Source organism: Cottoperca gobio, chromosome 3 (assembly GCF_900634415.1).
Source record: "Cottoperca gobio chromosome 3, fCotGob3.1, whole genome shotgun sequence".
Lineage (NCBI taxonomy): Eukaryota > Metazoa > Chordata > Actinopteri > Perciformes > Bovichtidae > Cottoperca > Cottoperca gobio.
In genome coordinates this window covers 2,915,001-2,929,198 of record NC_041357.1, presented here as the reverse complement: position 1 = coordinate 2,929,198, position 14,198 = coordinate 2,915,001, and the positions used below count along the sequence as shown (strand labels likewise).

The window sequence follows — 14,198 nt, the reverse complement described above, 5'->3', positions numbered from 1 at the left end:
CTTCCAGCTCTGCGTCTACCATAGAGGAGTCAGTCGGATTCAGGAGTTCCTCAAAGTGCTCCCTCCACCGCCCGATAACCTTCTCAGTCGAAGTCAGCAGGGTCCCACCCTAACTGTACACAGCTTAGATGATTCCCCGCTTCCCCTTCCTGAGGTGCCGGATGGTTTTCCAGAAGCACCTTGGTGCCCACCGAAAGTCCTTCTCCATAGCTTCTCCGAACATCTCCCACACCCGCTGCTTTGCCTCTGACACGGCAGAGGCTGCCGCCCTTCTAGTCCTTTGGTACCCTGCAACTGTTTCAGGAGTCCTCCCGGATAACATAACCCGGAAGGACTGCTTCTTCAGTCGGACGGCTTCCCTGACCACCGGGGCTTCCTCCGGGCAGGGTCTCTCCTTTCCTTTCCCTCTGTTTCATGAGGTCGTTTTTGAACCATTCTTAGTCTGGCCCCTCGCCTGAGACCAATTTGCCTTGGAGCACTAGGAGCACTAGGCTCCAGACAACACAGCTCTCAGGTTCATAGGGACACACAAACCTCTCTACCACGATAAGGTGATGATTCCCAGAGAGGTGTGTTTGAATAAAGTCTTAATATGTCAGTAAATAACAATGGTCACATGTTGCTATTTAAAAAACATGGTTTACAACCCTCAAAATCCAATGAATAGCTTTGAAGTATCCCTTTGTATTAAATCACTTTAAATAGTTCAAGAGTGAACTGCATGTGTGCTTCTAACTGTGTAAAACAATGTGTGGTTGCAGTCTGAGTTTCGCTTCCCCAGCGAGATATAAGTGTCAGTCGTTGTTGACCCTAGTGACTTAACAGTTTCTTCTTTTTGTACGTATTTAGTAAATCTATGAAATGTAGAACTTCCTCTTTTCGAAAGGCTGTTTTCTCAATTCTTGGAGATTTATTCACAATACAATGTTGATATCATTTATTTCAAAGAACAATCAGTCACATTGTAAATGGTTGAGTTCTCAGTGATAATTCAGTCATCTTTACTTGACAAAATTTCCTATAAAGATTTATATAAACAGCTTAAAATCGTGGGGTCATTAAAATACCCATTAAAATGCGTCATATATGAATCACTTCTCGTCTATACGTGCTGTTCACCACCGCTCTGCCAGCATCATGTGATTTACATAGATGTGAAACTCGCTGCTTGTTCATCTAGTAAAACCTCAAGCAGGCAACAGTCTCACCATATGTGTTTGAGCAACAGCAGGACATGATGTGGCTTACTCTTTGTCTCCTCACATTGTGCTTTTCTACGACCCAAGCTGGTGGTGAGTTTTTCATATGTTTTTTTTAAGTTTGTGTGCTTATGAGATGAAAACTATTTGAACTATATATATTATGGTCGTGGATTTTCAAGTCCCTCTGGTCCTCTGCTATGCGTGAGATACTCTTACCCAACCAGTTGCACAACAATAAAAGCCACAGTTTCCCTGAACAAGTGGTGATCAAAGTGTCCATATGTCACTTCTAAATTTTATCTGCAACACTTTATATGACGCCCTTGTCTAAAAAACATTATAATCTGCTTGTAGCACTGTCTAATTATACTTATCGACACTATAAATATATGTAAATATGTAATATATAGTGAACACAATAACTGCAGGATGTTTGTGTAAAACAAGCAATTTGAATGAATTTTGAGCAGATTATTTCCTGTAAATATCGCATTGAATATCAGTTTTCCTGTTTTCTTTAGGTACTTTTAGTAAAATTCTTTGTCTGTATTACGTTATTATTTTATTTTATTTTAACAATCTTAATCGGCTTATTTTTCAACAAATAAATGTAAATAAATAAACAAATGTTTTCTTCTTCCTAACTCTTGGCCGTTGTTCTATCAGCTCTTCGGTTGTTTTAACTGCGTACTTTTCCAATGTGGGATGAGGCTGTTGAGCAGAGAGAGAAGGCTCTGTCAATATAACAGCTTGTCTTCATTAAAGCTTATCCTGTGAGATTAAAAAAAAAAAAAACTTTATAGGCCTATCTTAAATAATTATCCAAACTTTAAAACTAACAATTTCTTTTATTTTTCTTCACAGATTTGAATGACATCCTGAGATATTAGCCAACTGTATATTTATTTTAAAAGATGTCTTACACCCCTTAAAATCAAGAAGGCCTCAAGACCCCCATGTAGCTTTGGCGACCATCAGGATGGGAACCACTGCTCTTAGTAGTCATTGTTTGCTTTAAAGGTTCAATGTGTAAGTTCTGCCAGCACTTAAACTTAACACATTAAAACAGTGAACTCACATTATCAACAGGGTGTGAAGAGGTAACAGTGATGACGTTATGTCAAAGACGTCTCTGTGTTGTGTTGAAGAGATATCTACTGAAGTTAGCATGCTAACAGCTAGCTGCGCTCCGTCCAGTCTGTAATACCACTTGTTCCTCTAGAGGTGATAGTGAGTCAGTGTAGCTGCAGTCTGCCTCAGTACAGAGGGAGAAGAAGTACAGCTGCCTGACGCTCTTGTAGATATTACAGCCATGTTCCAGTTTTCTAGTTGATGCCACTTTGGATTTAGTCCAGTAAACAAACTAACGTAACGTTACAGGGACTACATCAGTGCATCAGTAAACACAGATGATCAACTCCACCTGAAGATTATCAGACAGCAGAGGTTTCTGACCAGAGATCAGAGTTTCAGCAGTTTGGTTGAAGTTTGGTAATATTGCCCTGCTGACTGACCGACAGGCATTACACAGGAGTAAATGCAATACACAATATAAAGAATACATTAGAATACAATAAATATACCAAACTACTACGACTAAAATATGAACATTAGAGATTGTATGGACCCAGTTTAGAGGTGAAAGCCTGCCCATATTTCTTTGGAGCAGCTGGCTCAGAACTACACATTGAACATTTAAGGGACGTAATGAAATTCCTGAGCTATAGGCAGATATAATACATTACAAGCTGGTTATAAGTCACTTTAAGTGCTCGTGGTTTGCTTTAAGTAAAGTGAAAAAAGTATAATTAAATCTGAAAAGTCTGTGAGTGACCAGCAATTATGAAGTGTACTTGACCTTATAAGTCATAAAATGCTTTGCAATGTGTTATGATATTGTTATAAGGCATTATGAATGAAGAAGACCTCAAATGCATATAACTATAAGTATACAGTGCTATAACGCATTATAAGTATGTTTATAATGCATTATAGACATGGGAATCATAAAAAGTGTGACTATTTTATCTCATTCAGTCTTATGTCCATATATTGTACTATGTTTGACACTTTCACTTTCTTTCTCTGTCATTCTTACAGGCTTCTGTGAAAGTGTCCTCCAGGAGTGTCGAGAAGGTGATGTCCCCTGGACCAGGTAACTCATACCCATACGCATTGAGCCGATACTGTAGATCTTACTCTCCTTTTTATTTTTGAAGATTAATTCATCCTTTTTCTACTCTAATGAATAATGTGGTTGCTCCCTGCTGGGATAGCTCTGACATGATGAGATGGTGAAACCCTGAAACAATAATCAACAATCAATTATTATAACTTACCACAATGTTGTTGGAAACTAAATTATTGTCTCCAGGTTGTAAGTCTTGCAGGTACTAAATGCACATGATTGTGCCTCTCTCTGTTTATATCAGTATTTTGAAACAGCTCTATCTGCCAAAAGGGGTGAACAACTTTCTAAACCCAGAAATGACTGTGTACAGTAATCATTAAAATAATGTCAAAGGACAAACGGCACTTTGTTGTGTTGTTAAGGGGAGCAGGCGTCAGCTGTGGCCGTAACATTTACATAAAATCAATACTTTTTCAAGTTTATGTAACTGTTTGCATTGTGAAATATGTGTTGGCAGTTGTTATGAGGACAGAATTGCAAGCTGCAGACTAAGAGGCCGCTTAATGCAAAACTTCATTCAGCGGATGGTGAATTCGTCTCAAGAGGTGAGGTCAACTGACTCCCAGCTCGTCTCAACTGGTTCTCAAACAATCTGAAGTTTGTGTGAAATGCACAAACATGAGCAAAACAGGAGAGAAACAGTTAGTTGTCTTCATTAATCAGTATTCAGATCCTTTACTTTAGTTAAAGTGTTCATCAACACTGTCAAAATAGTCCACTACAAGTAGAAGTCCTGCATTGAAAACCTTACTTAAGTAAAAGTATGTTAGTATTATTAGCATAATGTGCTTAAAGTACTTAAAGTTATAGTATTGATTGTTCAGTAAACTGTTTCCTGTCAGTGTTTTACTATCACAGTATATATGATGTTTCTGGATTAATATTAATGCTGCATTAATGTGGATCTTGCTGTGGATGTTTAAGGTTGTGCAGCAACTACAGCAATGCATCAGATTCTATACGATCATCATATATCTGTAGCTTTGTCCTGTGAGAACCACGAGTCTCTCAAAAGCTTTTCATCAGTAAAGACTTAATTTAGTTTAAGAAATAGGAGAACTTTCTCAACACATAAAGCATCACTTCATCCTTCAGTTTCTCACAAACATTCAACATCAACACATCAACACATCAACACATACAATATTTACCTCTGAAATGTAGTGCAGTAAAAAGTACAATATATACCTCTGAGATGTAGTGCAGTAAAAAGAACAATATATACCTCTGAGATGTAGTGCAGTAAAAAGTACAATATATACCTCTGAGATGTAGTGGAGTAAAAATAACAATATATACCTCTGAGATGTAGTGGAGTAAAAAGTACAATATTTACCTCTGAGATGCAGTGGAGTAAAAAGTACAATATTTACCTCTGAGATGTAGTGGAGTAAAAAGTACAATATATACCTCTCAGATGTAGTGGAGTAAAAAGTACAATATATACCTCTGAGACGTAGTGCAGTAAAAAGTACAATATATACCTCTGAGATGTAGTGGAGTAAAAAGTACAATATATACCTCTGAGATGTAGTGGAGTAAAAATAACAATATATACCTCTCAAATGTAGTGGAGTAAAAAGTACAATATATACCTCTGAGATGTAGTGCAGTAAAAATAACAATATTTACCTCTGAGATGTAGTGGAGTAAAAATAACAATATATACCTCTGAGATGTAGTGCAGTAAAAAGTACAATATATACCTCTGAGATGTAGTGCAGTATAAAGTACAATATATACCTCTGAGATGTAGTGGAGTAAAAAGTACAATATATACCTCTGAGATGTAGTGGAGTAAAAAGTACAATATATACCTCTGAGATGTAGTGGAGTAAAAAGAACAATATTTACCTCTGAGATGTAGTGGAGTATAAAGTACAATATATACCTCTGAGATGTAGTGGAGTAAAAAGTACAATATATACCTCTGAGATGTAGTGCAGTATAAAGTACAATATATACCTCTGAGATGTAGTGGAGTAAAAAGTACAATATATACCTCTGAGATGTAGTGCAGTAAAAAGTACAATATATACCTCTGAGATGTAGTGGAGTATAAAGTACAATATATACCTCTGAGATGTAGTGGAGTAAAAAGTACAATATATACCTCTGAGATGTAGTGCAGTATAAAGTACAATATATACCTCTGAGATGTAGTGGAGTAAAAAGTACAATATATACCTCTGAGATGTAGTGGAGTAAAAATAACAATATATACCTCTGAGATGTAGTGCAGTAAAAAGAACAATATATACCTCTGAGATGTAGTGGAGTAAAAATAACAATATATACCTCTGAGATGTAGTGCAGTAAAAAGTACAATATATACCTCTGAGATGTAGTGCAGTATAAAGTACAATATATACCTCTGAGATGTAGTGGAGTAAAAAGTACAATATATACCTCTGAGATGTAGTGGAGTAAAAAGTACAATATATACCTCTGAGATGTAGTGGAGTAAAAAGAACAATATTTACCTCTGAGATGTAGTGGAGTATAAAGTACAATATATACCTCTGAGATGTAGTGGAGTAAAAAGTACAATATATACCTCTGAGATGTAGTGCAGTATAAAGTACAATATATACCTCTGAGATGTAGTGGAGTAAAAAGTACAATATATACCTCTGAGATGTAGTGCAGTAAAAAGTACAATATATACCTCTGAGACGTAGTGGAGTAAAAATAACAATATATACCTCTGAGATGTAGTGCAGTAAAAATTACAATATATACCTCTGAGATGTAGTGGAGTAAAAATAACAATATATACCTCTGAGATGTAGTGCAGTAAAAAGTACAATATATACCTCTGAGATGTAGTGCAGTATAAAGTACAATATATACCTCTGAGATGTAGTGCAGTATAAAGTACAATATATACCTCTGAGATGTAGTGGAGTAAAAATAACAATATATACCTCTGAGATGTAGTGCAGTAAAAAGTACAATATATACCTCTGAGATGTAGTGCAGTATAAAGTACAATATATACCTCTGAGATGTAGTGGAGTAAAAAGAACAATATATACCTCTGAGATGTAGTGGAGTAAAAAGAACAATATATACCTCTGAGATGTAGTGGAGTAAAAAGAACAATATTTACCTCTGAGATGTAGTGCAGTATAAAGTACAATATATACCTCTGAGATGTAGTGGAGTATAAAGTACAATATATACCTCTGAGATGTAGTGGAGTATAAAGTACAATATATACCTCTGAGATGTAGTGGAGTATAAAGTACAATATATACCTCTGAGATGTAGTGGAGTAAAAAGTACAATATATACCTCTGAGATGTAGTGCAGTAAAAAGTACAATATATACCTCTGAGATGTAGTGGAGTAAAAAGTACAATATATACCTCTGAGATGTAGTGGAGTAAAAAGAACAATATATACCTCTGAGATGTAGTGGAATAAAAAGTACAATATATACCTCTGAGATGTAGTGGAGTAAAAAGTACAATATATACCTCTGAGATGTAGTGGAGTAAAAATAACAATATATACCTCTGAGATGTAGTGGAGTAAAAAGAACAATATATACCTCTGAGATGTAGTGGAGTAAAAATAACAATATATACCTCTGAGATGTAGTGGAGTAAAAAGAACAATATTTACCTCTGAGATGTAGTGGAGTAAAAAGAACAATATATACCTCTGAGATGTAGTGGAGTAAAAATAACAATATATACCTCTGAGATGTAGTGGAGTAAAAAGAACAATATTTACCTCTGAGACGTAGTGCAGTATAAAGTACAATATATACCTCTGAGATGTAGTGGAGTAAAAAGTACAATATATACCTCTGAGATGTAGTGGAGTAAAAAGTACAATATATACCTCTGAGATGTAGTGGAGTAAAAAGAACAATATTTACCTCTGAGATGTAGTGGAGTATAAAGTACAATATATACCTCTGAGATGTAGTGGAGTAAAAAGTACAATATATACCTCTGAGATGTAGTGCAGTATAAAGTACAATATATACCTCTGAGATGTAGTGGAGTAAAAAGTACAATATATACCTCTGAGATGTAGTGCAGTAAAAAGTACAATATATACCTCTGAGATGTAGTGGAGTATAAAGTACAATATATACCTCTGAGATGTAGTGGAGTAAAAAGTACAATATATACCTCTGAGATGTAGTGCAGTATAAAGTACAATATATACCTCTGAGATGTAGTGGAGTAAAAAGTACAATATATACCTCTGAGATGTAGTGGAGTAAAAATAACAATATATACCTCTGAGATGTAGTGCAGTAAAAAGAACAATATATACCTCTGAGATGTAGTGGAGTAAAAATAACAATATATACCTCTGAGATGTAGTGCAGTAAAAAGTACAATATATACCTCTGAGATGTAGTGCAGTATAAAGTACAATATATACCTCTGAGATGTAGTGGAGTAAAAAGTACAATATATACCTCTGAGATGTAGTGGAGTAAAAAGTACAATATATACCTCTGAGATGTAGTGGAGTAAAAAGAACAATATTTACCTCTGAGATGTAGTGGAGTATAAAGTACAATATATACCTCTGAGATGTAGTGGAGTAAAAAGTACAATATATACCTCTGAGATGTAGTGCAGTATAAAGTACAATATATACCTCTGAGATGTAGTGGAGTAAAAAGTACAATATATACCTCTGAGATGTAGTGCAGTAAAAAGTACAATATATACCTCTGAGACGTAGTGGAGTAAAAATAACAATATATACCTCTGAGATGTAGTGCAGTAAAAATTACAATATATACCTCTGAGATGTAGTGGAGTAAAAATAACAATATATACCTCTGAGATGTAGTGCAGTAAAAAGTACAATATATACCTCTGAGATGTAGTGCAGTATAAAGTACAATATATACCTCTGAGATGTAGTGCAGTATAAAGTACAATATATACCTCTGAGATGTAGTGGAGTAAAAATAACAATATATACCTCTGAGATGTAGTGCAGTAAAAAGTACAATATATACCTCTGAGATGTAGTGCAGTATAAAGTACAATATATACCTCTGAGATGTAGTGGAGTAAAAAGAACAATATATACCTCTGAGATGTAGTGGAGTAAAAAGAACAATATATACCTCTGAGATGTAGTGGAGTAAAAAGAACAATATTTACCTCTGAGATGTAGTGCAGTATAAAGTACAATATATACCTCTGAGATGTAGTGGAGTATAAAGTACAATATATACCTCTGAGATGTAGTGGAGTATAAAGTACAATATATACCTCTGAGATGTAGTGGAGTATAAAGTACAATATATACCTCTGAGATGTAGTGGAGTAAAAAGTACAATATATACCTCTGAGATGTAGTGCAGTAAAAAGTACAATATATACCTCTGAGATGTAGTGGAGTAAAAAGTACAATATATACCTCTGAGATGTAGTGGAGTAAAAAGAACAATATATACCTCTGAGATGTAGTGGAATAAAAAGTACAATATATACCTCTGAGATGTAGTGGAGTAAAAAGTACAATATATACCTCTGAGATGTAGTGGAGTAAAAATAACAATATATACCTCTGAGATGTAGTGGAGTAAAAAGAACAATATATACCTCTGAGATGTAGTGGAGTAAAAATAACAATATATACCTCTGAGATGTAGTGGAGTAAAAAGAACAATATTTACCTCTGAGACGTAGTGGAGTAAAAAGTACAATATATACCTCTGAGATGTAGTGCAGTAAAAAGTACAATATATACCTCTGAGACGTAGTGGAGTAAAAATAACAATATATACCTCTGAGATGTAGTGGAGTAAAAATAACAATATATACCTCTGAGACGTAGTGGAGTAAAAATAACAATATATACCTCTGAGATGTAGTGGAGTATAAAGAACAATATATACCTCTGAGATGTAGTGGAGTATAAAGAACAATATTTACCTCTGAGATGTAGTGCGGTAAAAAGAACAATATATACCTCTGAGATGTAGTGCAGTAAAAAGTACAATATATACCTCTGAGATGTAGTGGAGTAAAAAGAACAATATATACCTCTGAGATGTAGTGGAGTAAAAGTATAAAGTTGCATAAAATAGAAATAGTCAAGTAAAGTTCAAATCAGTGCAATTAAAATCATCCACAATTTAATTTCCATGAATAAATAAATATGTTTTTATCAATCTTTGCTTATTTTGTATATACTTTATGGTTTTTAGGCTGAAGTGAGTCCCACTCTTGAACACAGGGTTCACATCCCATCCTCAGCTCTCCAGAGAAGCAGAGTTGCTGTGTCTCAGCAAGAGGTGCTGCTGGTGGTCACTGTGATCGACAGTACTTTCTTTGAGGTCTGTAGCTCTGAAGGTCCATCCTTGATTTCCCTTATTAATTCACACTAATCACAATGGGCGTGTTCATAAAGAGATGTAGGTGAATTAAGGACTTCTTTTTAGCTCTTTTTTAGGATGATGGATAAAGAGGAGGACCTTCACATTGTTGCACACTGACTTCTACCTTAAGATATTTACATCTTTATTCAAAGAAGCACATTCCCCACATGCTGATTTGCATTGGTTTCCATAAGCTTTATACACTCACAGTCAGCCATTGTGTGCTATGAAAATGGAAAGGAAAGGCTGATACTGTAGCTAATGTTGTTGAAATTCTTCTACACTTGTGTCTTGTGCCCTCTGCCACCTCTATCTGTCCGTGCAGCTGAGTCCCCCTCAGAGAAAAGGCAGCACGAGACTGCTCATACCACACCAGCCTGTCCACATGCAAGGCACTGTTCTGGGGGAGTTAGTCCTGGTAGTGAGGACAGGGACCCAACCTGTCAGAGACCTCTCACAGCCCATCAAATTAACCTTCACACACAACAAACAGGTACAATAACAAAACCAGCTGTGAAGCCGTACAGTTGGATCAATCTGCTTTCTTCTTATTTCCAATACACTTCTGAATGTTTCAGGTAGAAAATGGGGCTTGTGTGTTTTGGCAGGAGTCACAGCGTGCGGATGGAACAGGTAGGCTACACATGCCAGCCTAAATTCTTTTTTTAACTTAAATACAAAGTGGAAACAAGATTTATACATTATGTGTGTGTTTTTAGGTCATTGGAGCACAGACGGATGTGACACCAGTGACACGGGACTTGAGTTTGTTTGCAGCTGCAACCACCTGAGCTTCTTTGCTGTGCTTGTGGTACAATTTAATTATTTCTCTCATTAACCACACGCTACCTAATGTGCAAATTAATTTGTCTTTAGTGCATGCCTTCAAAAGCACAAGAGCAAAACTGTAAGTAGTGGATAAAACATTGGGTTTTGCAGTGTATGTGAATGCATTATAAAAAGATTAAGATGCGGTAATTCTAATGCACTATGATCCTTGCAAAAAGAAGTTATAAACGCATTATAAGTACGTTTAAAATGCATTATAGACATGGGTGTCATAGAAAGGGCAACAGCGAGTACTTAAAACAGATTTAAATATATAATATTTACAATATATCTACTGAAGAGGTAAAGTAGACTTCTGAACTTAAGCTACATTTTAATTGGACTTGTATTGTATCTGTTTCAGAACCCAGTATTATCAGTGGATGTAATAAATGCTGAAAACCTTAGCTACATCACCTACATAGGATCAGCACTCTCCATCTTCTTCACCATCATCAGCTTGATCATCTACATATGTCTACAGTGAGTTTTTCTGTTCGACTTAAAATGATGATTTCCATAGGTCTGCTGTAAATTATATTAAGAATATAATACAATTTAACAGAGATGACATTCATACTTTCTGTCATGAAACTGAAGCAATAATCTAATAATAACAAACACTTTACATTTTTATTAGTATTATATAGGGTTACATTATATTATATTATTATATTATATATAATAGGGTATTAGTGTTTAAGTGTTATAGGTTGCAGAGGATTGCCATGAGACATTCTCGGTCAAACGTTTTCTGTAGTTGACCTAACTTCCTGTAAGGTAGCAGGTTTGAAACATGAAAGCCCCTACCACACACCTCAAGAACTGTGAGATATGCATCATATGCATCCGACAATTTCTGTAACTTTACAAAATTGACAGTCAAACAATAAATCCTCTCTTTCAAGATCTCTGTTTTAACACAACTACCTCTGTCACTTCTTGTCTGTACAAAAGACTGACTGCAACACTATGAATGCCTTCAAGACAGAAAAAAGTGTGGTATGCCCGAAAAATCGGGACAAGATTATAGTATCGAAGTCGTCTGGTTTGTAGTCCGAGTAGTATTGACCAATCACGGTTGAGCATGTTTTAGTTGAATGCAGGTAAACAGTCCATGTGGAGATAAAAAGAGGCGGAACGCATTGGACGGAAATGCAATCTCGGAACCCATGGGCTATTTTCTGACTATGATTTAGCTTTTTGTTAGCTAAAAATTAGCTTGTAATCTGGCTGCTTGTTAAAGCAATCTGATCGTAGACGTCGTCTCTCAACTCCAACTCCATTCTCGCATCTGGAGAAGCTAATCGAAGTGTTGGACCGGATACCTGCTGGTTGCACTGGAACCCCTGAAGTATAGCCCCTGGATATTAGAGGCTTATCTTCGTCAGACTGATGCCAATGTGTTCCGAGATTGAAGTCGATGTGGACCAGTAGTCAACCTGTAAACAAGAAAGTGTTAAATCAGGAGCTAAAGTAACATCAGAACTATTATGGTGAGATAGTGGGAGTCCACTGGACTCTAAGGACGGTGTTGAGATGAAACTACCTTCAGGTCAGAAATAGCCAGTACTGTATCTGCTAAATAGGCAATGATCATGATCATAATATACATGATACTGTTTCCCTTTCAGACGGCGGCGTCCTGAGAAGGCTATCGGTGTGCATTTGCAACTAACAGGAGCGCTGCTCTGCCTTCACCTCAGCTTCCTGCTGTGCAGCTTCTGGGTGCGGCAGCTGGATGAGGATGAGGAGGGCTGGGTCTGCCGCAGTCTGGGTCTCTTTTTACATTGGTCACTGCTGGCCACCCTCAGCTGGCTGGCTCTGGAAGGATTCCACCTCTACCTTCTCTTAGTTCAAGTCTTTAACATCTACGTCAGGAGATACCTGCTAAAGCTTAGCTTGGTCGGATGGGGTGAGTGGAGTCTGGTTGAGACGGTGTTTCTGTCGAAGGTTTAGGGTAGCTTCGGTATTTTTTAATCTGAAACCTATTTTCCTATGTTTCTGTGTAAGTACACTGCAGCCGTTAAACGGGCTGCAGTGTAATTCCACATCGTCAATGTACGTCCACAAATACTGCTTGTTTTTACAGAATGTTATTAGAAGTGTCTGACAACATTATAGAAAGGACCCCACAGGGAAATACAAAGTGGCTGGGGGGGTTGCACTTTGAGAACAGAAGTGCTCTGTTCTTCTGTCTGTGCGTTGTTGAAGGGGGCTCGTTGAAGTAACTTCTGTATCTGTCTTGTCTTTATGCAGGTCTTCCAACACTGATTGCAATGGTTTGTGGAATTGTAGGTGTTTATGGCAAATACAGTCTGGACGTGAGTGATGCCAACAACCCCAATTCAACAGCGCAGATGTAAGAAACCACGATTTATTGTTATGATTTGCAATATTCAACCACACGGAAGCTTTGAATTCTTAGCAAATATATATACTGCTTTATTCCTTGTGGGTTATTTGGAATTCAAAGTTAACTTGATTTTTCTTTTTTTAAATAACCTGCAGATGCTGGATGAGCAAACAGTTCCCACAGAGGCTTTTAGTCAGCTACGTCACTACTGTGGCCTTCCCATGCCTGGTGGTACTTTGTAATTCCTGCATGCTGGGGCTTGTGGTGTTTAAGCTCTGGCGGCTAAGGACAGGTGGAGGAGGCATTGAAAGCAGCAGTGGCTGGAAGAAGATGAACAGAGAGAAAGGGATCAAGTTATGGAAAGACTGTGTGACCGTGCTGGGCCTCAGCTGTGTGCTGGGCTTACCTTGGGGCTTGGCGAGCACCACCTACATCTCCCTTCCTGGGATCTACCTATTCACTATACTAAACTCCCTGCAGGGTCAGTATGTTATGAACCTCATATAAAGTATCCACTGTGCATTTATAGTATGCTGGAAGATTTCAAAGCATTTTTCTTTTTCATTCTTAGGTGTGTTTATGTTCCTGTGGTCCGTGGCTTTGAGCTGCAAGTCTCGATCTGACAATAACTCCTCAGGCAGAGACCCTTCCTCTCAGAGAGTGATGACGACCAGTTTCAATAACTGATATTCACAGCTACAACAAATGTATTTTTGCCTATATTAGGTGTTTACTGACATTTGGACTCCAGCCATATACTGTTAAATGATAACTAACAATAACTTAATCAGTATTGCAAAAATGTTTAGTTAAAATTGCATAGACAAACATGCATCGTGAACAATAATCCCTTATAATTATTTATTGTGCTACAAATGATTCTTATGGTTATAGTAATTTCAGGCAAAGATTATCATTTGTGAATCACTGAATTAAAAAAATATGTTTTTCTGGGCTTATAAATTGTTCCAAAAAGATTTTTGAAGGCTTATTTTTTTATATTATTTCAGAAACATCATATAATAAGATCAATGTATATTCAAAAGACTTATTTGTACCGTATTACTGCTCAGAGGGCAGTTGAATAAAAGTGGTCGTAGCAGAGTAATAAGCTTCCTCCATTCTGTTTCCTGAAAGTGTACTATTGGTCAATGGTGCTAACTCATCTGTCAAAGTTCACCTCAGCTGTTTTTGGTTTCCTTTGAATCTCCAACATGAAATGTCAAAGGTTATACCACAGAGTCTGTAGCT

General features: G+C 36.7%; 1 protein-coding gene across 2 annotated transcripts; it reads left to right on the top strand.

Annotated features, from left to right (window-relative positions):
* The first annotated feature begins 1,191 nt into the window (after positions 1-1,191).
* Positions 1,192-14,052, top strand: adgrg3 (adhesion G protein-coupled receptor G3). 2 transcript variants are annotated; one of them, XM_029427025.1, is made up of 12 exons: positions 1,192-1,292; positions 3,303-3,357; positions 3,851-3,938; positions 9,593-9,721; positions 10,089-10,256; positions 10,342-10,396; positions 10,483-10,574; positions 10,956-11,074; positions 12,226-12,506; positions 12,851-12,953; positions 13,103-13,428; positions 13,519-14,052. In XM_029427025.1, the coding sequence occupies exons 1-12, from the start codon at positions 1,235-1,237 to the stop codon at positions 13,632-13,634; spliced, it is 1,590 nt and encodes a 529-aa protein (XP_029282885.1). In that variant the 5' UTR covers positions 1,192-1,234; the 3' UTR covers positions 13,635-14,052. The 2 variants fall into 2 exon arrangements, with proteins under 2 accessions (XP_029282885.1, XP_029282894.1); XM_029427034.1 differs by lacking the exon at positions 1,192-1,292 and adding an exon at positions 2,213-2,231.
* The last annotated feature ends 146 nt before the right edge of the window (positions 14,053-14,198 follow it).

Bases quoted from the DNA above. Each gene is read 5' to 3' on its own strand.
- adgrg3 (XM_029427025.1), top strand. From the start codon at position 1,235: ATGATGTGGCTTACTCTTTGTCTCCTCACATTGTGCTTTTCTACGACC. The intron at 3,939-9,592 runs GTGAGGTCAACT...TATGGTTTTTAG, and splicing joins TGGTGAATTCGTCTCAAGAG to GCTGAAGTGAGTCCCACTCT. The intron at 11,075-12,225 runs GTGAGTTTTTCT...TTTCCCTTTCAG, and splicing joins ATCATCTACATATGTCTACA to ACGGCGGCGTCCTGAGAAGG.